The sequence below is a fragment of the Neodiprion virginianus genome, chromosome 5 (assembly GCF_021901495.1).
Source record: "Neodiprion virginianus isolate iyNeoVirg1 chromosome 5, iyNeoVirg1.1, whole genome shotgun sequence".
NCBI lineage: Eukaryota > Metazoa > Arthropoda > Insecta > Hymenoptera > Diprionidae > Neodiprion > Neodiprion virginianus.
In genome coordinates, this window is record NC_060881.1 from 31065102 (window position 1) to 31088432 (window position 23331).

Sequence of the window (23331 nt, forward strand, 5' to 3'; positions counted from 1 at the left end):
GCATCCCACTTTTTTCGCAGCTTTTCATTTATTGAACTACTTTTTTTGTAACAACTACCAAGTTTTTTTGTTCCATGTGGACCTCGAAATATTTCTAAGTTTAAAAAAGAAGATATTAATTGTTTATTTATTGCAAAAATAGTACATGTTAACATATGGTCGAAATTCGTACTTTCCACGAAAATAAGCATTTTCTGTTGATCAATCGTGAAAATCCAAGTGCCAATTTTTACACAAACTCAATACACATCAAAAAATGTTGGAGAATATTTTCAAATTTTTTCATATTATTTATCCATCATATTGGATCTGCCATTTTGAATTTTCGAATTTCGAGTTTACATTTGTAATCAGTGACCCCAAGAACCATCTAACATAATTAAGTTTTATTAAAATAAAATAACTTTGAATTTACGTTGGCCATATTTAAATCGCCATTTTGAATTTTCGAATTTCAAGTTCAGATACATAATCAGCGACCCCACAAACAGATGTATGCAATATTTCAAGTGAATTGCATGTAAGCAAAAAATGTATGCATGAAAAGGTTGAAGAAAATGAACTAACAGATATGCATCCGCTGTCTCTGCAGTTGCATCTTCGCTTTGTCTTCCATTATCAGTATTTTATTTTAATCTAATCAATCCGTTTCCTCTGTCCGGATGTATGACGATTCGACGACGAGGCAAGTTCAGTCGGCCTTTTCACTTTTTATCGACTGTCAATTTGTCATCAGACTGACTGAGACGCAATCTCATTCTCATCGCGGAGTCTTGCGAGTTGCGGAACATTTTCAGTTCTTCAACGGTTTTTGTTCATTATCAACCGCGTTCCAGACTTGATATTTTCCCTGGTGCACAATGTTCGTTGCTTTGATACTCTTCCTCACCCTATCGCCGCTTCTTGCTTTTTCCTACAACGTGGACACGAGTCACCCTATCATCTACGAAGATCGGGAACCTGGAGGAAATGGATATTTCGGATACACCGTCGCCCTCCGATCTGGTCAACACTCTGCTGTCTCGGCCAGGTAAGTACGTCCTATCACTATCAGTGTGCCAGATAGGATAAACAAGAAAAAACGCTAATTCGCGATCCGTATACGTTTGAATTACCGATTCCTCTTTCAACCGCAGCATCTTCATTGGTGCTCCGAAATACAATAAAGATGAGGGTGCCTTGTATCGGTGCTCCGTAAATGTGAACGAAACACGTAGCAACTCCTGCCGAAGACTGGAGCTCGACCAGGCATCCATTTCGGAAGAAATTAGAGTACAGGGTTTTAAAAATCTAAAAATTACACGATTTGGGACCGTCGGGTGGCTTGGAGCAAGTCTCGCGACTCGAGAGAACTCTGATCTTACGGTAAATAAATACAATGGTGATGCGACCTACGATAACTAGTTGTGGTTACTGGTCGAAATTTTGAGTTTCACCGGATAGAATTCACTTTGTTTGTCAATATTTTATTCGTGTGTATGTAGTATACTCGCCGATCGGATGAAGTGGTGATTCAACCAAATCCATTATAGTCGTTGTGATTCTTAGGTCTGCGCTCCACGCACGTCATTCGAATATACTGCCATTGACAGGTTCAATCGAAGCATGGCTGCGGGGTTGCTGGACGATATGCGTGGAATTTGTTACAACCTGCCTGATGCCATCGGCGACACCCTTTACCGCGATAACTCCGTGTTATTACATGGCGGTGAGTGATATGAGTGCAGTGATCAGTGATAAAGAAAAAATAACAGATGCAATTATTGACTTGCTTATTTTCGTTGTTATTGTGTTTTAGTTTCTTTCGTTTAATGCGGTCATAACATCGTAACATCGGACAAATTTGGACGTCCACATATCTATACATAATAGTGATTATCCTACTGAAAATTTTCACGTAATAAACAACATGCTGAATTCTTACAAAACATTTTACGATTTACCACATGAAAATTTTCAACAAGATATCGCTGGTCTAACTTTTCCACGGTTGATACACATACGGTTGTGATTAATTTTCAGAATACTTGTCACAAGGCACCAATATCAATGCTCTGTATGGATTCTCCATCAACTATGCTGCGAAAAAGGTTCGTGTTATATTATACGCACATTTATACTCTTGAGAGGTGTACGTCTCTCCAGTTTTTAAATTGGTACACACGGAGGCAGAGTTTCTGAGACGGTTAATTTACCGTCGGCTAATAGTACCGGCCAGCCGACAGTAGCACTGCAGGCTGAATCGGTAGTGCCAACGTAACTGACTTGGTCGAAAGATTAACCGCCTCAGAACCGCTGCCCCCGTGTGCACATAGGGAACCAGATATGTAATGTGGATCCTTCTGATTGCAGGACCTGAACACCGTCGAGCTAATCATTGGGAGACCTAGATTGAACAAGGTCGATATTCATCACGAAAATAAAACGGAGACCAGAGTATATCCCGGTCTCGGTGCTGGCGATTTTGACGAGGCATTATCGAATGCCGCAATAGGTGCCAATCTTGGTAATTATAGCCGCGGGCTATCTTGTAAACTTGCTATCATTTGTTATTCGGATGAAATTAAATCGAGCATTGCCGACGTGATATTTCCAGGCTACTCTGTCACCTCGGGATATTTTTTCCGTTCCCAAGAGTTGGTCTTTGCTGCTGGAACGCCAACGTGGAATTTTAAGGGTCAGGTGCGTTGTGATTTTATAAATTTACATCATTCTAGCGGACGAAGAATTTGTGAAATAAATATAATTTCTTGTCAGTACAATACAATTTGAACCATGTCCGTCACTCAAAGGTCGTAGTTTACTTGCCGGGTACTGCGTGGGAAACAAAAATCGACGGTTCCGTACTGGGCGAGTACTTTGGCGCGAGTTTGACCACCGGGGATTTTGACAACGACGGTTTGGATGACATTGCCGTAGGTGCGCCTCATTGGGGCGAGGTCGACTACGGTCGGGTCTACACATATTACGGCAACAATAAGGTATACGATTGACCGACTTTCGATCTCACCTTCGGCATCGTCGATATCTTCTTCATCTTTGGCTCCATTTTGTGTAAACACGTGTCTCTCCGTATCATTGACCTTACGCAATAGTGTCCTACGCAGTTCTTTTCAGATATCCGTTACAATCTTTCAACACTTGTGCTTTCCTCCCTCATATCTTCGTATCGTTAATCGAATGGTTTTTCAAACTTCATATCTTCCTACGTGCATCGCAGGGCGTCTTTAGGGAAGGTCTGATGCTCCAGGGTACAGCAGAATACGGACAGTTCGGTTACACCCTGGCCGCCGGTGATCTGGACAATGACGGTCACGCAGGTGAATATTCTGCGAATGGACATTTTTTTTTTCGAAACAAGGGACTGCTAAACTATTCCGAAAATACAATGAAATTCACCATCTCCCGTAGATTTGGTGGTTGGTGCTCCGTGGGAGGCGTCCGGTACCGTTTACGTCTTTTACGGTCAGCCTGAGTTCGGGACTAAAGGAGGATTTACTCCGATAACCCAACGAATCGCACCTTTGGACTTTAAAAGCTCTCCTCTCATCCAGGGTTTCGGATTCTCGCTTGCGATTCCTGTCGACGTCGATAAGAATGGGTAAAGTTGTTAATGCCTCGCCTCGTATGGACTTGTACAACTAACAATAAGTCGTGGATTATACTGTCATATATTCGCCTTTCTCTGGCACAACGTAAATCGAATTGGCCTCCAGATATCCCGATTTGGCAGTTGGTGCGTACAAATCTGGCCACGCTGTTGTATTGCGGGGTAAACCTGTTGTAAAGGTGACACCTCAACTTGTCTCCTATACACCTATATTGGAGAGATCGGCTCGCAGTTTTGTCATCGGCATCTGTGCCGAGTATCAGGGAAAGAGGGCACCGGAATTTCAAGGTAATCGATGGCAATGATTCGCCCTTTGATGTTTACATCTTGTGTTATTATACGTCTGTCCAGTGTTCAGGGTCGAGATCGCAGCGGATGAAGAATACATGCGTATTGAAAACGACGAAACTACGAAGTTGTTTACAGCACCGTTCACGCGTGATGAGATATCGTGCGTCAACAAAACGCTTCATCTTAGGGTACGGTACAGAAGATATACTAATATTACGAATGTAGTGCATGTAAACAAATAACTGAAAAAAATGTCATAGTCCGGCTTTTCCGATTATTGATAAATATTTTCATTTGTTTGAAAAATATCTTTCTTTCAGGGGGGATTTAAAAATTTTGTCGAACCAATCGTCATTCGCGGAAGGTTCAGCATCAGCAAAAAAAGTAATATCTTTATGTATTTATCGCCTCAGACGATTCAAATTTATTCTTATTTGTATGCATTCAATATTACGAATTGTGGGTCTAACTTCAGGTAAACAGGGAGATAAATTCTGCTCAAATTGCCCTGTTCCGAACAAAGGGCATTTTCTGGAGGAAACGGAATTGTTAATACCTTTCAATACCGGATGTAAAGGCGGCAAAGTGTGCAACTCAAATTTATCAATCAGCTGGTTTGCTACAGGTGTTAGGTAAATGATTGCGTTTCAAATGATTGAATTCTTGAATTCCCTTCCCATTCCCTTCCCATTGCTTTGTTCTACGAATTTCTTACGTGGGGCCAAATTGTCAGAATTCTTTGAACCAGGAATAACAAATGGAATTACACATAATTGCAGCAACAATGATCAATGGGCTGTGGGATCGGGAGACGTAAGTATTGATATCCTAGTAACGAACAACGGAGAGCCAGCGTTTCGAACGAATATCACGATCAAAATGCCACCGGGAGTTGGTCTTCGGAAAGGGATAACATCCTGCTTGGAGACTAAAGAGAGAAATTGCGTAATTCTGGAATGTGATATCGGCAACCCTGTTTCCAAGGGGGATCCGGTGAGTCGAGTTTATGAAGCATGCATGTTAGACATATCACGTGATAATTGTCTTTGCCAATCTTCAGTACGAATACACTCGCAATCGTGTTATATCGCGTGATCTTAAGGACCTCTAAGCCGTTAATGAAGTGTTATTCGATACTCGCGTGTCTATAAATTGACTTGAAATGTTGCAGAAATCATTAGCCGTCGATCTCGATATGGAGGGAATCGCAAGCTCGGCTGGAGGGACGATTTTGCCTTTTACCGTTACTACGAAAACATTGAGCGTTAATCACGGCGAAAATGAAAGTGTTTTCTATTTGCGACTCGAAAACAGAGCTCACATAACGCTGATGGGGTAAGAGAACACTGCGTACCTTGGCGCGTGTTACTATGCGACATTAATTATAGATATTTATGATGAATTTTGCATCGGCATTCGAGTTCTGGGACTATTTTGAAAAAATGGCCCACGTGAGTCGTCGATCGATTAATTCGTTTGCACATTTATTGCAGGGTGGCTAACGAACAAAACCACGAATATGAAAAGAAAGGGAATAATTCGAAGCTTTCTATTCGGCACACCTACCAACTTATAAAAATAGGACCATCGTCACTACCGAAAGTACACTTTGCGGTCGACGTACCCGTCGCCATTACAGAGAAAAACGTTTCCATTGTTGACATTCACCTTCCAGAGGTAAATTTCGTAGTTATAAGATACATCTTGTCACTGAAATATTTTATCAATATAATACAGAAATCAGCTGAACTGCGTATTAAAATAACGAACGATTAATCACGGTTTCTGAGAAACGGAGCGTAGACCGTAAATAGTAACGGATGTCCAGTTTTGAATATATCCCGTGTTGTTCAAACAGCTGGATAGTTCTGGAAACATGCACGAATGCTTGATTCTCGACACTGTAACATATAAGAAAACCATTCTGCCAAACCTATTACATTCTCTGCGGCTGACGAAGACTCGCGGAGCTCCTGAGCTGAACGTGGAGGAAAAGGTGGAAGAGCCAGAAGTCGGTGCAAAAGATGAAGAAGAAATACACCATGGAGAGAGAAAAAATGGAACGCTTCTGGAGGGAAAGACTAGCATTGACGGTCAAGGCACCGATCGAACGATTTATGTCAATTGTTCAACAGCGGGCATAACGTGCCACACAGTAATGTGTGATTTCAACATATCAAAAACGTCTGGAGACGTAGAAAATTCGATCCTGGATATGATGTTTGACGTACAACCATTATTCACATGTAAGCCATTGTCAATGAATATTGATAGATATTAGTTTTTCTGCGACGGAAATGGCATTCTCTGTTAGTACTACTCTTAGATTTCACGTTTTTCAGCGGACGAGAGTTTCTTCCTTGTAAACTTCAGCACCGACGCGCGAGCACTAATCCTTAAACCGACATCATTAGTCACGATGAATGGTTCGCGGTGAGTTGACCTTATTTTATGTTCATCTATTGTACAATGTCTCGTTCACTAGTCCAACTTTAAATTGCACGTTGTTTCTTCTTACAACCCAACAGCTTTGTGGAAGCTAAAGCGTCCACGATACTCTACAAGTTGCCGAAGACTGAGAAATTGGCGGGTTGGGTTTTACCAGTTTCGTTATGCCTTGGTCTTTTGATACTGGTACTTCTGATCATCATTTTGTCGAAAGTAAGTTGTTCAGAATATAGTGTGGCCAGTCGTAGTCACGTGCGGAAATTTATCGTTAACACTCACGATCAGATATTTGAGATGTCGAAGAAATTCGAATTTCTTCCATCAGAGCCGTCAAGTTCCCAAACAATATTTAGGTGTAAATCGCATTCCTGAATCTCGAAATTTCGTACTCTGTCTAGATTAGATTTTCTTTTCCTTCAAATTTCGTGTCTAAAAACGTTACTTCGCTTGTATTCAGCGTTTAATTGAAATCGAATCATGTGTGCTTCGCACTCGGCTTCAGTAGGAATAATCAATAAAATTCAAGTGAAATCAAAAATATTTCAGGTTGGCTTCTTCACTAGACCAAAAAAGACACGAATCGGGAAGGCAAATTATATGGTAAGTGACTTGCATTTTCTTCGGCGACGTGTTGTATTTGAATTTGCACGAGCTTGATCGTTATTAATTATGTATCTTCATGACGTATATGTTGCTAAAATTATAGACATTGAGGTTGAAGGCGGACGCCAGCTACAGCGATCCTGACCTTCCGGAATGAGCGAATATACAATGTACGGAGATTCTCAGGTAAAACGAAGAACCGTATACTGCAGGACGGTTGTGGGTTACAAAGGTACAGGGCTACTTGCCGTATTCACACTGTAGATTAAAATTCGCTACTATTATGATTTAAATAATTAAGTTCTCACGTATCTCTGATATTTTTTCACCAGTTCATCACTCACGCGTTTACATCCGTAAACTGAGGTTTTGTTAAGTATCACATGTGTGTATATATATATACATATACAGTGGACATAATATGACAGTTTTACAGAAATTTCTTAGTACCTAGTATAGTGATAAAGAATCCGATTTAAAATTTGTATATTATTATCATCGCTGTTACTTTCGTTGTTTTTGTATCTTATGCCTTGATTAAATAGTAACTTACGTTTTACAGAAAAAGAATACTTCTCTGCATTTACAATTGTTTTATGCACTGTATTGCATCGTATCCCGCCTAGGGATCGGTCCCAAATTACGAGGAGGAAAGAGGGTAGAAGAGAGGCATTATCTTCGTCAGTCATTACACTTCATTTTTTGATTCCATTTTTGTGTGGTTGCGTCCGAACATAAGCTACGTATTTCTACAGTCACGCAAATGTAGATATCTTTGAAAAATATCAAATTTCAAGAGTTGTGGAACCAATGACATCGGTTGCGATGTAAATCGATGTCGTATATCTGGAGCATAACATATGTAACAGAAAATTAGTTGATGTATTCTACCCTCTCTCTCTTTCTTTAGCACGCAGCGGCCTTTCTTCGTGTATGTGATGATCTCAATTGTGAAATTAATTAGCGTCATTTTGATAAACTGGTGTTATTCGATATTATTGGCACTAATCCTTGAACCGATATTATTGGACACGATGAATGGTTCGCGGTGGGTTGGCCATCTTTTGTGTTCATCTATTGTACAATGTCTTGTTCATTATTTTAACTTTAAATTTTCCATTGTTATTACAACACAACAGCTTCGTAGAGGCTAAAGCGTCCACGGTACCTAATCGACAATTCGCCGGAGACTCAGACATTGGCGGGTTTGGTCTTACCAGTTTCGTTATGCGTTGGCCTTCTATTAGTCGTCCTTAATTCTGCTCATCGTTATGTTGAAAGTGGTTCAGAGCATACCGTGGCCGTTTGTAGTCATGCGCGAAAAACTTTCATCATCACGCACGGCCAGATACTTAAGATGAATAATTAATTCATTGCACGATGATACATTCATTGAATAATTTCAATTGCAATCGAAAATATTTCAGGTTGGTTTCTTCAACAGACCAAAGAAGGCCATGATCGCTTCGGTACAAAAAATGGTAAGTGATTATAGTTTTTCTTAAGACCACTTTCTTCGATTTTTCTCATCTTCGTCAACATTTTGTTTCTCTCAAATACTCTGTGCATCGATTTCTACCGCGGCGATGTATTTGATCTGAATATTTCAAATATTTAATCGTCATTAATTACGCATTCTTCATCACGCATCTGATTGAAATTATAGACGTTGAAGTTGAAGGAGGACGACGGCTACAAAGAACTTAATCTCCACGAGTAATCGAATAAAATATGTAGAAGAATAATAATAAAATATCTGACTATCATCGTTTTGAATATTTTTATTTATTTTTTTCCCTTATGTCTTAATGAAATAATAAATATATTACAGAAAAAACAATATTTTCGTATACCTGCTAATATTCTTTACATGTTACTGTTTTGCTTACTTACAGATAAGTAGGTGAGAGATTCGTGAAAACATATGTTACGCGATTAAAGTGGGCGTAAAAATTTTCCAACTAATAAATATTGTGTCCGTAAAACTTATGGATCAAAAAGGCATAAAAAAAAATAGAAAAAAAAAAAAAATAATACCGAACCTTCCCGTACATCGTTTCTTCTGAATTTAGAGAAGTTCATTGTGACAGACGAAAAACTAAACGAAAGAAGTTTAATGAAAACATAGCAATTAAATAACCCGCTTGTACATGTGCATATTTTTTGTGAATTTTTTACTTAACATACAACAGTATTACGTAACGTCACATGTACAGGATATCGAAGACCCATCTTTGCACATATGGACAATAATATTTGTATACACATCATCAGATAAACACTAAATACATAAAACAGTGTGCGTTCAAAGTACGCAGAAAAATTAAACATATATCTCATTGAAATTATATTCATTTTTTTCAATACACGAGATATGGTGAATAATTGGGCGTATGACGAGTAGTCATTATGCATCCGGTGATACGTCAATAATATAATCATTGCAAATGATAATTTAATGAATAATGACTTAAGAATAACTATGATTACATACAAGTGATAAAGAAAAATCATTATTTTCTTTTTGTCGTTAATAACAATAATAACGTTTTAATTTTCTTATTAGTATTTTACGTATTATTGCAGACTTATGAAAAATTGAAAAAAATTTAGTTCAATTTTTTCCACACCTTGCCAAAGAATAAAAGGTTACGAATAGAAGGCATTGATGACTTGATGATATTACTATAAATTTGAAGAAATGTACATTTATTACTTTTGTTTCATAAGCGGAATACATGGTGTACATAATAAGCATGAAATATCTGATTTTATTCAAAATTTCAACAACTTTGTACTTCAAGGTTGATATGGGTTTGGCGTTATTGATATTCTTATCGATTACAAACAATAAATCATACGAAACAATAATAAAAAAAAAAAAAAACTCTGCCATAGAATTTGTTTCTTCTTTTAATTATCAGGGCAGGCGATGCGGAACTCAGTAGATAAGCACTACTCTTGTAGTATTGTTTTTTTTTTGTTTTTAGCAACTTTTTTTTAAAATTTAAGCATTTAAACACAAGTGTTGTTTTCTTCTTCTGGTTCTTTTAGTAAATTTTTTATTTATTCATTTTTCTAATTAGAGTTTATCTTCGCCTGTCATTGGAGATTTTGAGGCATCGGTATCGTTAACTTGGGCAAATGCTTCCCTCTTCCTCGGTAGTGAAGTACGAGATGATTCAGACATAACGTTCATACGTTTTTCAAGTCCTTGGGAGTTTGGAACTGAAATTTCGAAACGCTGAAACGTGCGTCTCCGCACATTATCGATGAATTGCCTGACTGCCGTTAAGTCGTAGCTTCAGTCAGTCAAACGAAGATGTGTCAAGCATATCCTGGTAGTTTCCAATCTCCAGAGAGAGAGAGGGAGAGAGAGATATATATTTGCAATCTTTATCTTTGAGTTGACTTTTAACTTCATCCAATGTAATTTTTACTGCCACTGATTTTTATTAGTTTCGTATGACATCGTCTCTTCATTTTCTTTAATCCAAAGTAAATTGTTTTAGAAAAAGAAAATAAAGTAAAGAAAAGAAATGATAAAGTGATTTTCTTTCTCGATGAATTTTCATTATTGTCATGCGGTGTTTTTTATCATCGGGAAGTTATAGAGAAAATAAATCATCTTAATTATTCGCTATGCTTGACTATTGTCATGAATTCTTGTTTTCTTCCAAACCATTGTCAAATTTTTGTTTTTGTACAAAGAAATGGAAAGCTATTTCATGCTTATCATGCATCATAATCCAACTGTACACGAATTATCGCATTAATCTAATTCCATGATTTAATCTACGGATTTCCATCATTCTTTTTCATATATTTATACATTCCTGGCATCCCTTTTTTCCGGATATAAGGTGTCACTGAGTTTCCCATGTATTATAAGTGAATACTTTCATATTTTACGAATAATATGTATCCGTGAAAGCAGATACTTATACTTGAACAGAATTAGTGTGAAATCTATTTATACGTTCTCAATGAGTTACCAAATTTGTTGCCACTGACGTGTGCTGATACTTTGCCATTATTTCTCCAGGACAGCAGAAAAACTATAGTCACACTGGTTAAAAACCTTAGTGGGATATAATAGAGAACGAACCACCAACACCAGAAAAATTGTAGTTTCTGTCTCACTCCATTGTGTTTTTGGTTCGTATTCCATAGAAACCCATAGTTCTTCAAGGTCTATTAACCAAATTAGAAACTATACATATTTACCGTAAAATTTTTTTTAATGTAGTCTCAATTTTGACGAAATTGTTGATCAGATTCATAACGTATACCAATTGAAACGACAGATTTGCAAGTATAAGTCTATTTATTTATGCTTTTCGTTCATTCTTTGACCATCAGATGACTTGGAGAAAAAAGGCTTCGGTATTTTTCAGGCGTAAATATTTTTGAAAGAAAAGACACGTGTGGCTAACAAAATTTACGTAGTATTGTGGTAAATTTCTACATGTTAGACAGATAACCTGATTTTTTCGAGATGATGGTAAACTGAACAGAATTTTTTTTCTCTTTTACTTCTTCGCTTATATATATGTATTTACATACACACACATTTCTCCTATAAAGCGTGATATTTACAATGTAGCTACCAATAGCTATTTCGCGTAAAACTGAAATTCTCATTTGTTCCAGTTTTTTTACTTTTCTTTTTTTTTTGTTTCAAAATATAGTTAGTTTTATTACAAATATTTGAAGAATTCGGCGTAACGTATAATCGTGTCTTAAGGTGAACAAACCGAGCAAAATTAACGAGAATTTGAATAAGAAATATCTATTTGGAAACCAACTAGATTCAATCATAACTTTAACTTTCAACTTTTGAGCAAGCATTGCAAATGAATATTTTCCCCGTCACATTTATACGTTGCGCAACGCCTCACAAAACAAAGTTCGACCTATTTCAAACTCACAAGTTTTGAAAACATACGTGCTACTGCACATTTTTACGAAATGAATAAACAACTAAGAGTAAGATCTCGGTTGAAGGCTCTTGGAGTAGCAGCGGATGTTTACCTGGTCAAATGCTGCTGGAGTCGTTGACAAAAGCGGGGAAAATTTGATAACAATGGTAAGGTGAAATGCACTAGGGAGAAATGCAAAGTTTCACGTTTTGTTCGGTAAAAAAGCTTCCGGCGGTATTTGACCAAGTGTGTAAAATTCCTGAAACGCTGCCAAAGCGTTATTAAAGTCCCATTGAACCTCCGCCAAGCATTTGAAACTCCATTCCAAGTTCATCTTTGTCTTTTCACTTAGCGCTATCGTCATGTGTTGTTTCGCTTCGTCACTAATTCCAGTTACAACTGATGTACCTGATGATGTTGATGCCGGTGTTGAGGAACTAGATGGCTGACTCTGTCGCACAGTGAATGCTTTCTTCTCCTGCTCGTCGGTTGGATGGCTAATATGCAATTGCTCATTGCAAATGCAGTACCCTCCACCCTCGGGGACTATGAGAAAAGTTCGATTGAAGTAGCGGATAGGATTTTTCTTGCCATCCAGCTCCTTGAACAATCCGGTAACGATTATCATCATCATGGTTTCCTGTAAATTTAACATAATTAGATAAACAAGTTTCAAGCGTTTTCACAGCATTTCAGTAGAATACATGCGAGATGCACAAAACTTTGGTAAAATTCTACAAAATAAATTAATTTTTTTTTTTGAGGTTTGACTTACCGTGGCTAAGCATAGATCCATAGTAAAGCCGTCCAGGTCATGTTTAGTCTTGGGCATTTCTGATATAAAGGAAACTACAGGAAGTCTGCCTTGCTTTAGTAGCTTCCGTTTTCTCTCGATGTCGTTAAGGCGGAACAGATTTCTATTCTCACGTAGGTAACTATCCAGTCTAGGAACGGATATAACAATGAATGAATTCTCATTCTTTGAGACCATGGGAAATGCAAGCAATAGAATAAGAATTATAGCACAGTTTTACTTACTTATTGGCGTTACTTCCATAAGAAACAGTCATACTAAATGAGGCCTGTTCATGATATGCATCTAGCAATGGCTGACGATTATCACTGTCGAATATCATGAAATACTGCTGCAGAAATTGGCCAGCAATTGCTTGCGCATCTGTGTTAACGACGTACATTCTTTGAGTAGGCGGTAAACTGGCTGTCTCGTCGGCGACGTCAAATCGAATAGGCGGTGGGAGTATAATTCCGTCCTTTTTGAACAAAAAAGTACGGTGAAAACCTTAACTGACGAAGTTTCAGTGGAAAGTAGAATCGCAGCGATAACACTTACCAGTTTCAGAAGTCTTGGAAACCTCTTTCGTACGTCACTATCGCCAAGAAAGAAAAGCCAGAAGCCCGGAAGCTCGGAGTTAGTCATAATCAGAGACAGAGAGACGTTTACAGTTATTAAAATTGGATTGTACAGGAAATCAAGAAGGCAACAGAAATTGTGTACTATGTAGGTGTTTACGTTATGTTTCATCAAACATAAGACGTTTGACGCTATTCTTGGACTCACTTTAACTTTCAAATCTATTCAAAATCCCAACAATTTTCCAACATTGTTTTCAGGTTACGCAGTAGACAATTGTGTCTAAATGTTGGTGGAAAATTGATGAGCTCAAAAGAAATAGATGTACCTGTGTTTCTGCTTTACAACACGTTGCTGCACTTCTGATAATCATTTTCAATTCTTCTCTGACAAGAGAGAACGACATTGTAGACTTGATTAGGACAAGACAAAGCAAATTGAATCAGTTTACCTGAAATATGCAGTTTGACGATCTTTGTACTTTGCGCAAACGGGATTACCAGCGAGCCTCAGTTCTTCTAGTTTTAGGTCCTTTATCACATCCAGATGACTGACTTCCTGTATCTAAAATACGGCCGTCAAAATCTGATAGTTTTCTAAAAGTGCCTTTGATTCGGGTAATTTGATGCTAACTCACCCGATTCTCACCGATGTATAAAACTTTGAGTTTTGGTAACTTTTTGGTTAAAATATTGAGTCGCTCGATAACTGCCAGTTTGTTACCATCTAAATTTAATGCTTCTAAGTTGGGTATGTGCTCGGCGACGATGTCTATAACTGCGGCCAACATCAGTGGCCTGAATAAGGCGCAAAAGTAGTCTGTTACAAGGTCTAAAATTGGAAAAACATTGAAAACAGATGCTGATTTGAAATGATATCAATTAGTATGAAACTAGCGAAATTTGTTGAACTGATAGAACTCACCAGGATCTTGATGAAATTTGGAAAGATCTAGAGCATTAGTTTCCTGCACGTATCTCTTTACCATGGCAAGTTTCATCCTTTCTCTAAGCGTCTGATCGATTTCAACTTGGGGAAAACCAGGCTTTACCCTTACTTGTATCTTGAATCCATCATTGGTAGTTATTTTACGATCGCAGTTGTACAATTTGTCGGCGGTGTTCGGGTCATCGACATAGAACACGGCTTCATTTGGTAAGACTTTGTACTATGGATAAAGGGAATTATGCGAATACGAAATATAGAAGTTGGCTCAAATTCGATATTCAAAAACAAAACTTACCATTATTGGTACGAACATATCGGGTGATATGTAACTGTTCAGGCTCTTCACTACAAAGTCTTTCTGGTACTTGTGTCCATACGGTATCTAAAAAAAAATTTTACAATCATATTTCACTCTATTTTCAGATCTGCAAGTTGTTTCAATCATTTCACACATACTAAAATTCTCACCGTAACTTTGAACCAGTTGGAGTCTGCGAACATTGGAGGGCGGTGTTGAGACCCCTGCCTTCCCTCTCTCCGACCATGCTGCGGAAACGGAATCAATCTACCCCAAGACGCCCGCCTACCGATTTTGCCCCTGACCAAGACTTGCCTAGGTCCATTGCTCGCTCCTACGGTCATTGAGATGTCTTCGCCCAGGTAATTTGTTAACCCAGTTTTGAGGTTTCTTCCTCGATCCGGTCCGTGTCTTCCTTGTGATTTGAATGACACTCGAGGTCTCCCGGAGTTCGGGTGGATTGTGCGATTGTCGTGATCTATAGTGAATTGCAAATGATCAGTGGTGATAAGACAAGACTGAAATATTCAAAATATGCGAATTTACTTCCAATTTCGTATCAATACCATAATTGTTCGTGGATTCTACAACATAAATGTGGCAGATTGCTTAAAATAAGTTTTTGATATGGATGTGGTACGAAATATAAATTTATTTGGTAAAAGAAATTTCCAGTGATATTACGGTTCGGAAAATCTTGAATTAAAATTGAGGAAAGGAAGATTGGTTTTATAACGAGTATAAATCCAATTGCAAAATTTATCTTGTAATGTTTACCGCTATGGTTTTTTATTTACCAGAAACTTGTATAATGAGGCAGTTTTGCGTTCTTAGACTCCGCTTTTATTAAAAATAGAAAAACAATGGAAAGTTTTCATTCTAATATTTGTTTCCTGTATCAAAAAAACATTAGGGGCATTCTGTTGGAGTTGAATGCACAATTCACATTTGTTGACAAGCGTGACAGTCGTTTTGTTTGGCATGAAATCATTACATTCGTGATTTTTAAAATTCGTGTCAACTAATAATTGGCTCTCAGATACTCGAACTTGAAGAATAAGCTCGTGAAAGTTGAAAATTGAATCCTCGCTTGATTCGTTCGGGAAAAATCGCGTTATTCACAGACGCCAATTTGGGCATAAGTAGCGTGCAGTCAAACCGTGGTTGTATGCGTTGGCGTCTTTTACCTTTGTTCGTCATTCAGATTTTGGCGAACGAAGGCGAGCAAAATACGGAGAGTTTGCGTTATTCTATCGAATAGTTAAGCGGCAGGTCAGGCGACGATGGTGTAAAGTGCAAACACAATATTGCGTCGTTGAGCAGCTGCATCGTTTGTTACTGAATCGAAGGGATTTGTTAGCTTTGACAACTCTCATTTCCACTTACCGAAGTAGTGTTTACCCTGCACGTTTTGCGCAGCGGGATCTCTTCCGTTCCACTGAGCTTTGCTGGATTTCTTTGGCATTTTTAACGGCAAAACTTTACACGTTAACAAGAATCAGCAACTAAAATACAACACGCAGCTTAATTGGTTCCTCGTTACTGAAATTCCTCAGAGGGCGGCCATTTTGTCTGCAGCTGCGGCGGGTTAGATAGTTCGATTCATCGGACGATAGGGGAATTCCTTGCGTCGACCATCCGCTGCGAGGTATCGATTGATTCATTTGAAATTCAAATGCGAACGTTTCGTACTGCAACGTCAATTCCAAGATCTTGGCCCCTGGGGCCTGATTCTGACTTATTTTTCACTTGTGAAAAAAAGATTTTCCGTTTAAACTACCTTCTGATTGGTCTAGTAGATACTTATCGCCGCTTTCACGAGTGAAAAATAACTCAGAATCAGGGTCCTGGTGCCAATCGGAAAATAATGCACTTTGCTTAATAATTTCACCGTCAAAGAACAATTGCGATCCATACGTCGGCAGTATCCATACTTCTCTTGATCTATTCTCATTCTATTATCTGGCCGAACCCTCAATAAACGAATGGATTCGGATCCTGAATTCTTTCTCAACAAGGTTACGGAGAGGTTCTCCTGTACCTTCTTACAGCTAAATTCCAACTCACTTCGTAGTTTGAAACTTATTACCTTCGCTATATCCATCAAGCTATAATCTCTGTTGAAAATGCTCATAGAATCATGTAAGTTCTGCCTCAATTTTCAGCAGAATTTGAATTCTTTACTCAATATGTGGTGTACATTTTTTCGCCGCATGAACTTCGATCATTTTTAACGGAAAAACCGGGCACTTAGATTCCCTCGGCTTACTCACTTCTGTCTTCGCTTATTTGCATCTGCTTATTTAATATGCAGATTTTCCGTGAGAAGGATAACTGTAAGTATGCATAGGTATGTGAGCACAATCTACGTATAGAATCTCATAAACCGAACACAGTATTAAAATTGATAAACGGTGCACACACGCCTCGATTACGTGTCTAAGTATTATACTTGTATATTTTCGAACGCAAAGGTGCCTGCAATACACGTGATCGTCGCATGCGGGTTTTCCATGGCAACGAGTTGTTGTTGTTGCTGTCGTCGTGGTGTTGTTATTATTATTGTTACTAATCTCACTGCTATTGTTAGGCAATATTTATCTTTATTTCATGCATACTTTACACATACCTATACTCTTATAAATACAGCTATTATTATTGTCATCACCGATCGATAGGGTAATAATGGTTCTCGCAAAGTAATGACAAGTCATCCAACGGCAATGGAAAATTTGAACAACCCGACTAGATGCTATAACCGTGCGGAGCCAAAGATCGAAAGTCGGGACGACGCGACAGTTCAAAGACCCTGGTTAATTCGAGGAAACTTTTCAAATACCTCAGTATAATGTACTATTGTGTATGTGTTCCTGTATCTATAACACCATATACATCGCGGTACATGAAACTGGAGTAGTTTCACCGCGTTATCGTTATGTCATTGTTGTATCCTTTTATGTGTCGTATAATAATAATAATAATAATAATAATAATAATATATACATATAGGTACATAACTGACAGGAAAACAATGGAGAGGAGTGAAAAATGAATAAGCGGAAAAGAAAAAAAAAAAAATATTCGCAAAAGCCATTGCTATAATTCTGCGAACGGAAGAAGCGGTGGCTATATACACATTTATATAACCTAATTTGCTGAAATCAATTATTAAATTATGAGAACATCTCGCTGACACGTGTAAATGTTGTTTATGCGTGAAATACAATGCGCGTACATTATAAACTATATACCTATATATGAAAATAAGGAAACGGAGATGACGCAACATATAAAAAAGTTTAATTAATGTTGTGAAAAAAAAAAGAAAAGTGAATGTTCAGATACTGGGTACAGTCGACAATTGCATCGAGCGAAAGATTTTCCAAACCGAAGTTATTACAAGGTTATTAACGCATTGTACTATAAAGGTATACTATGAGCACGGACGTGACAATTACACGTATACACTCAGGAAATAAAGTAACATATATATATATACCATAAAATCGAGACTCTAGACACGCGACGCTTACAGGCCGACGAACGGAGGCGAGGCAAGGGTTGGATGGTCAATAAACGTTGCCGCCCACGAGGTAGAAGCTCTAGCAGCAGGTGAGAACTGATTGGAAAAAAGACCTACTCATCGTGGTTTTCTGTATACGTATGCGTACACGTGGCTGGATATACAGCGAAGCTTCGAGCACTCGCTGAAACAAGCACGACAAGACACAAAGAGTGATAAATACGTACATAAAACTTGGGAACGCGGTGTAATGGGAAGGGTGAAAAAGAGTTGAAAACAAATACACACACACACACACACACAAATTAAGGGTTGGAAACTCGGACGGTCAATATAATAGTATATTGTCTGTTTTTAAATTTTTCAATCTTAAATCGAACTGGAGGAAAAAAATAATCTGAGCAAATACCTGGGATATTAGTAACGATCATTCACTGCAATTGCGTGAACCAAAAAATTGGCTTGCATAAGTGAATAACTATGTTTCGCTGAGAGCATTCCGATGTAAACTTTATGTTGCAGATTGGATGCCTGTGTGTACAGTGACGCTGGTCCCGCGAAATGATGCACAAATTCATAAGATTGAAGTTAGTACGTAACGTTAGACCAACGGATAATCGCAACAAACATCATTATTTTGCAACTAGAGAATAATTTGGAAGGAGTTGAGTTTGCAAAATATTAGTGTTACGATTTATTGAATATCAGACGATTCTAGATAGTTGCAAAATGCCTAGTTTTTATAGAAAACTATGTATCGTTATAATTTATAGACTCCGAACTTTGTACGAATTTCGGTTGGGCACGAGCTTGATTTCACTAGTTGACAAGAATATAAGATAATTAAACTATTACCAATGTATAATATTTGTCCTGAATGATCACATACCGTGATTAGACGTCCGTCATGTAATTTTCGTTTATATATATCTTCGCCGTTAATTTCTGCGCGCGCGTCAACCTCAATCCCCACCCCTTGAGTAAATGTTCCCGGGGGTTCCCAGAGCGGATATTTGCCAGTTTGCTACCCTGCACTATCCACGGTCAACTTTCAAACGGTTTTCTGAGTGGTGCCTCGCGGTGTACGGGTGAGTTGTATTTTTGATAATTCAAGGAACAACAATATTAGGTTTTTAGCGGTTAGACTTTTCAAATTCTGATTAAGTACAAATAGCTGTTTAGTATAATGATATTGTACCTCGAATTCAAACACCTAAGTAAATTGCTTTGTGATTTTGATGTGATCTCGAATAAAAGATTGGAACGTTCTTTTGTACAAATCGGATTGAGGTTCAATCCACAGAGAGTTTGAGGGTAAACGAAAAGCTGCTGATAAAAAATGTGGGACTAAGTTTTGGTAACTTTTGTAACCACGATATATATTTCAACAATCAAACTAGCAATGATAAACTATATATTCGAGAATTTCAATATTTTAAATAAAAATTATATTCACTCCCCAATGGGCAGGCTATAGACGTCGGTTTTATTCATAGCTGATTGTCAGATTATTTTCTATACATACCTACGGCCTGATTAGTGATCAATCGATTGTACATAGTAAAGACAATTGCAACCATGAACTAATTAGTAAGGGTAAGTTTGCTGATCCTGACATGTTTTCCAACTTTAATTTCAACTTATGACACATATTCATCCAGAGGGCTAAGAACATTTATGATACTTCGAAAGTCACATTATACATACGGTATATTACCATTACCATGGTCTGTGATTTGTCTGACGTTATTGACGAAGACCTGCTAAGTTTGTTCAACGACTTTTAATCTTGGATTTGGTTTTGAGAACTAGCAAGTTCCAGAATGTACAGATTTGCAAAACATCAACTGCACGAGCACTTGAGTATCCGAGAGAAGCGATGTGTAAAAATTAGCCAACGAGTCAGGTTTCTAAGAATGCTTGCTTCCAACTTCGTGCGATGGCGTGTGTTTCTCTTGATCAAGCGCACCGTCATTTTTACTTTGGATTGATTCGTTGCATACCTTTTGCCTTCTGAAAACTGACCCTCGCGTGTTTCTCGGTGAGAAATAATCGATCGAAACGAGGGCAGGCCCTCACGTGCGTATACCCACCTATAAACGCAAACTCCTCGTAACTATTGTGTATACATTTATGGCGTATGCATATTACCATATAACTGCGCTATATGTTTAAAATCACGATAATCATAAGTATGTTCGGAAGTTCGCTGAGATTATGATTATTCGATAATATATGAAAGCTCGTCCTCTATCAGTTTTTCAGAGTCTGGGAGCACTCGAAAGTTACTGGACGATACCTGAATGTCCACAACTTTGCTTTGTAATAAGTAATTGTCGCGAGGTTCTAGGTATGATAATTATTTATTCTGATTTGTTCGATTCTACAGAGCTATTATACCATCAAACGATCTATGATAAATAATTGCAATCGTGTCGCATGGAAAACCTGGAAATCTCCGTATTTAAGCGGTCGATTTTCACTTAAGGATATTTCACAACTTTGCTGAAAATGATGCCAAGATCTCAGAAAAAAATCTCGCCGGTTAGTTTTAAGGTGCGTTGAGCACGGGGTCAAGTGACCGGCATCGTTATTGCGTAAAAGTTAACCTTTTTTTGGCCATTTCTATTCGTCATTGCATGCATGTAGAATTCATAGTAGAATTGCCCTAACTCCGGCATTTTCGCGTCAGTGCTGCGTAGGCCGCGATACCTGACAATTGAAAGAGGTGACATTTTACTCAGTCGGTAAGTCCAGACTAAAACATCCTCTTAATGAGATTAAGCTGACATCAAAGTTTCATAAATTTTAAGAAATTCGTTTGACAAAGAATTTTTCTATCAAACCGACTGAATCAACCCGCAATCCTTGAGTACGGCGATTAAAAAACCTGGTTCCAGCGACGGGCTGCGGGTTCAGTCGCCGCGTGATATCAAACAGATAATGGTCGAAAGAAGCGACATGTTACTCAGTCGGTAAGGCCTGACTGAAACATTCTCTTAATGATATCAAGCCGATATCCGAGTTTCATAAATTTTAAGGAATTCCGTTTAACAAAGAATTTTCCTTTTGAACCGACGGAATGAACCCGCAATCTTCTAGTACGGCTATTAAAACCTTGTTCCAGCGATGGGCTGCGGGTTTAGTCGCCGCGTGGTACCAAACAGTAGCGGCGACCCGGGTGCAGGAGGCGAGATCGCCGGCTCCTTCGTCGGCGACGAAGTAGCGACGGCAGGGGCAAATGCAGCCAATGCGGTCATAGGGGGGGCGACGAAAGATTCGTCCCTGAGTTTCGTAGTGCCGATCCGGGATACGGAGGGGTCAAAAGAGGGCAGTATAATACGCCGGCATCCGCCGGTGCGGCTGCGACGCCTCGAGGAAGAGCAGCAGCTCCACCGTCCGAAGCTGACCCTCGGAGCCCTGGAACGCCGGCAGGCCGAGGCCGAGGAAAGGCGTCGAAAGGTGTGGAATTTCACGCTACCACATTGCACGCCTCGGTGACCCGTGAATGATCCGTACACGTGCAGCATGCAACGATCACGCGGAGGTCACCTCGGCGATGCGGTCGCGAAATTGTAATAAGCATTTTCGAAGTTTAACGCCTTAGAGGTATATTATATCCAGTTACAACATTACACCAAGTCGAGGCGTGTATGATCGCCTCCCGTCTCGAAGTTTCTGATTAAAATCTCGCAGTCTGGCCGCCATGTTCTTCAGAGACGGGCGGAGCGATTGGGTCGTGTAGGCAGATATAATGCAGCAACGCTGAGTGCCGCTGTTTCTTTTCAGATATTGGACTCCAGGGTCCAGTCTGCGCAGCACTTTCAGCGCAAGGTGCTGCAAGGAACGGTGACAGTTACGGCGTCTACGTCTCCGTCTGATGACTTGGATCGGGACCGGGATCGGGACCAGGAGAAGGTAGTCCAAGTCATAGGAGAACGCAAGGAGGCGGAAAACGCGGAGGGCGAACACCAGGAAGAATTGAATCGACCTACGGTACCTGCAGGAGCTGATTCTTCGTCGTCTTGACAACGGGCCGATTCGTAGTGCTGTCTCGTTTATACGTTGTCGATATACCTATCTTTATACATTACGTGTATATACATATCAGCGTCCGTGGAAGGGTAATAAAGTTATGTCCGGTCCTTGCTCGTGTGTGACGAATACATGTACAGAATACACACCCGTTCGTATAAAATGACGATCGGTTGAATTTTTTTTTGTCGTGTAAACGATTCCTCCTCAATCTTTGTGTTTTTCTCGTTTAAGGTTAGGGTTGTATGTTGTATACATATAACGCAAGTATGCAAAACACGTGTCATCGATTTCACGCACGGTCAGAATTGACCTTTTGCTAATGTTCCGCCGATATTGAAAGTTTTTTCATCCTAATAAGAAGATCAGCTGTACGTAATGTGAAAACACCGAAATCGATTTTAACCGTGCCCGACGATGACACGTGTGTTAAACGCAATTTCAACCCCTTTAAATTTATTCCTCCAGGCCAATTACACAATGTAGTGATGTATGTACATAGGTATGTACTTATTATATTTGACTCTAAAATTCAACTGCAGTTAAAATTATTTTCAGTTTCAGTTGCATTGGCATATCACGTTATGATAGTCGTCTTATCGTTCTCTTGCGAATGAAGAGCGCAAATTCTTAATGATGAGTAATGTATGTACATACATTAGCTGTAAACCACATTATCTGCATGTAAACTATAAGGGAAGCATAACGTAAAATCTCATGTAATTGGAGATCAACAGTTGTTTCTAAACTTGTGAGTACCTTTTATCCTGTAAAACTGATTGTAAAACGTAAACTCTACGTAGATGTGTCGGCCATTTTGATTTGGATTGAGGTGAGATTTGCAGCGGTTGGTATGACGCTAAACTCCTTGTTTGTTTTCTCTCTCTGTCTGTCTATCTGCGATCATTTAAAGGATGACCCTTATACATTGTTAAAATGGTGGTGTTAAAATTGGCAAAAATGAACGGTTGGCATCACTGTGTAAAATTTTTTTATGCTCAATTAGTAAAGTGAACATCAGATGCCGTTAGATCCATAATATCAGATAGTGACGAATCGCCACGAAATTATATAATCTATGTAGAAGTCCTGCACACCATATTTTGCTTTTGCAGTGTACTCTTATAACGAATGAAATTGGCACTGTGCTATGATGATACTAGTTTATTTTTTTTCCATCGTGTCTGCTCCCGATTTTACTAAAATGTTTTTTTTTTCAGTACTTGTTAAAAATTTTTCTAGCGGCATCATAAAAAGTATAAAAATGAACCACCCTAACGT

The 23331-nt window shown here is 38.7% G+C and overlaps 3 protein-coding genes and 1 long non-coding RNA gene across 5 annotated transcripts; 3 read left to right on the forward strand and 1 right to left on the reverse strand.

Moving 5' to 3' along the window:
• The first annotated feature begins 786 nt into the window (after positions 1–786).
• Positions 787–7942, forward strand: LOC124305092 (integrin alpha-7-like). 2 transcript variants are annotated; one of them, XM_046764119.1, is made up of 21 exons: positions 787–1030; positions 1137–1365; positions 1549–1708; positions 2023–2090; positions 2353–2506; positions 2597–2682; positions 2793–2981; positions 3221–3320; positions 3412–3601; positions 3717–3898; positions 3962–4089; positions 4222–4285; positions 4377–4533; positions 4681–4894; positions 5073–5236; positions 5395–5578; positions 5760–6147; positions 6244–6334; positions 6430–6562; positions 6896–6949; positions 7056–7942. In XM_046764119.1, exons 1-21 carry the CDS (start codon positions 861–863, stop codon positions 7107–7109), a joined length of 3159 nt encoding a protein of 1052 aa, XP_046620075.1. In that variant the 5' UTR covers positions 787–860; the 3' UTR covers positions 7110–7942. The 2 variants fall into 2 exon arrangements, with proteins under 2 accessions (XP_046620075.1, XP_046620076.1); XM_046764120.1 differs by lacking the exon at positions 2793–2981 and having other exon boundaries at positions 788–1030; positions 7056–7941.
• Positions 7943–7953: 11 nt separating this feature from the next.
• LOC124305093 (uncharacterized) lies at positions 7954–8690 on the forward strand. The gene is made up of 4 exons (XR_006908324.1): positions 7954–8000; positions 8092–8232; positions 8380–8433; positions 8619–8690. It is a non-coding gene; the product is annotated as an uncharacterized LOC124305093 (long non-coding RNA).
• Positions 8691–8717: 27 nt separating this feature from the next.
• On the reverse strand, positions 8718–16014 carry LOC124304576 (nuclear RNA export factor 1-like). The gene is made up of 10 exons (XM_046762978.1): positions 15879–16014; positions 14663–14970; positions 14490–14576; positions 14171–14414; positions 13884–14077; positions 13698–13810; positions 13226–13262; positions 12913–13145; positions 12650–12818; positions 8718–12514 (listed from the first exon to the last, which is right to left on the reverse strand). Exons 1-10 carry the CDS (start codon positions 15955–15957, stop codon positions 12077–12079), a joined length of 1902 nt encoding a protein of 633 aa, XP_046618934.1. The 5' UTR covers positions 15958–16014; the 3' UTR covers positions 8718–12076.
• A 644-nt stretch (positions 16015–16658) lies between these two features.
• LOC124304577 (uncharacterized) lies at positions 16659–23205 on the forward strand. Its single transcript, XM_046762979.1, has 5 exons — positions 16659–17352; positions 17502–18104; positions 18538–19103; positions 21143–21477; positions 21805–23205. The coding sequence occupies exons 4-5, from the start codon at positions 21145–21147 to the stop codon at positions 22042–22044; spliced, it is 573 nt and encodes a 190-aa protein (XP_046618935.1). The 5' UTR covers positions 16659–17352; positions 17502–18104; positions 18538–19103; positions 21143–21144; the 3' UTR covers positions 22045–23205.
• Positions 23206–23331: the final 126 nt, after the last annotated feature.

What these genes read in the sequence shown, in the direction of transcription:
- LOC124305092 (XM_046764119.1), top strand. Translation starts at nt 861, where the DNA reads ATGTTCGTTGCTTTGATACTCTTCCTCACCCTATCGCCGCTTCTTGCT. An exon ending in CACTCTGCTGTCTCGGCCAG is followed by an intron (nt 1,031 to 1,136) that starts GTAAGTACGTCC and finishes TTTCAACCGCAG; the next exon opens with CATCTTCATTGGTGCTCCGA. An exon ending in GTCACGATGAATGGTTCGCG is followed by an intron (nt 6,335 to 6,429) that starts GTGAGTTGACCT and finishes ACAACCCAACAG; the next exon opens with CTTTGTGGAAGCTAAAGCGT.
- LOC124304576 (XM_046762978.1), bottom strand. Translation starts at nt 15,957, where the DNA reads ATGCCAAAGAAATCCAGCAAAGCTCAGTGGAACGGAAGAGATCCCGCT. An exon ending in CCAACTGGTTCAAAGTTACG is followed by an intron (nt 14,577 to 14,662) that starts GTGAGAATTTTA and finishes ATTTTTTTTTAG; the next exon opens with ATACCGTATGGACACAAGTA. An exon ending in TATACATCGGTGAGAATCGG is followed by an intron (nt 13,811 to 13,883) that starts GTGAGTTAGCAT and finishes GCCGTATTTTAG; the next exon opens with ATACAGGAAGTCAGTCATCT.
- LOC124304577 (XM_046762979.1), top strand. Translation starts at nt 21,145, where the DNA reads ATGGGCTGCGGGTTTAGTCGCCGCGTGGTACCAAACAGTAGCGGCGAC. An exon ending in CCGAGGAAAGGCGTCGAAAG is followed by an intron (nt 21,478 to 21,804) that starts GTGTGGAATTTC and finishes GTTTCTTTTCAG; the next exon opens with ATATTGGACTCCAGGGTCCA.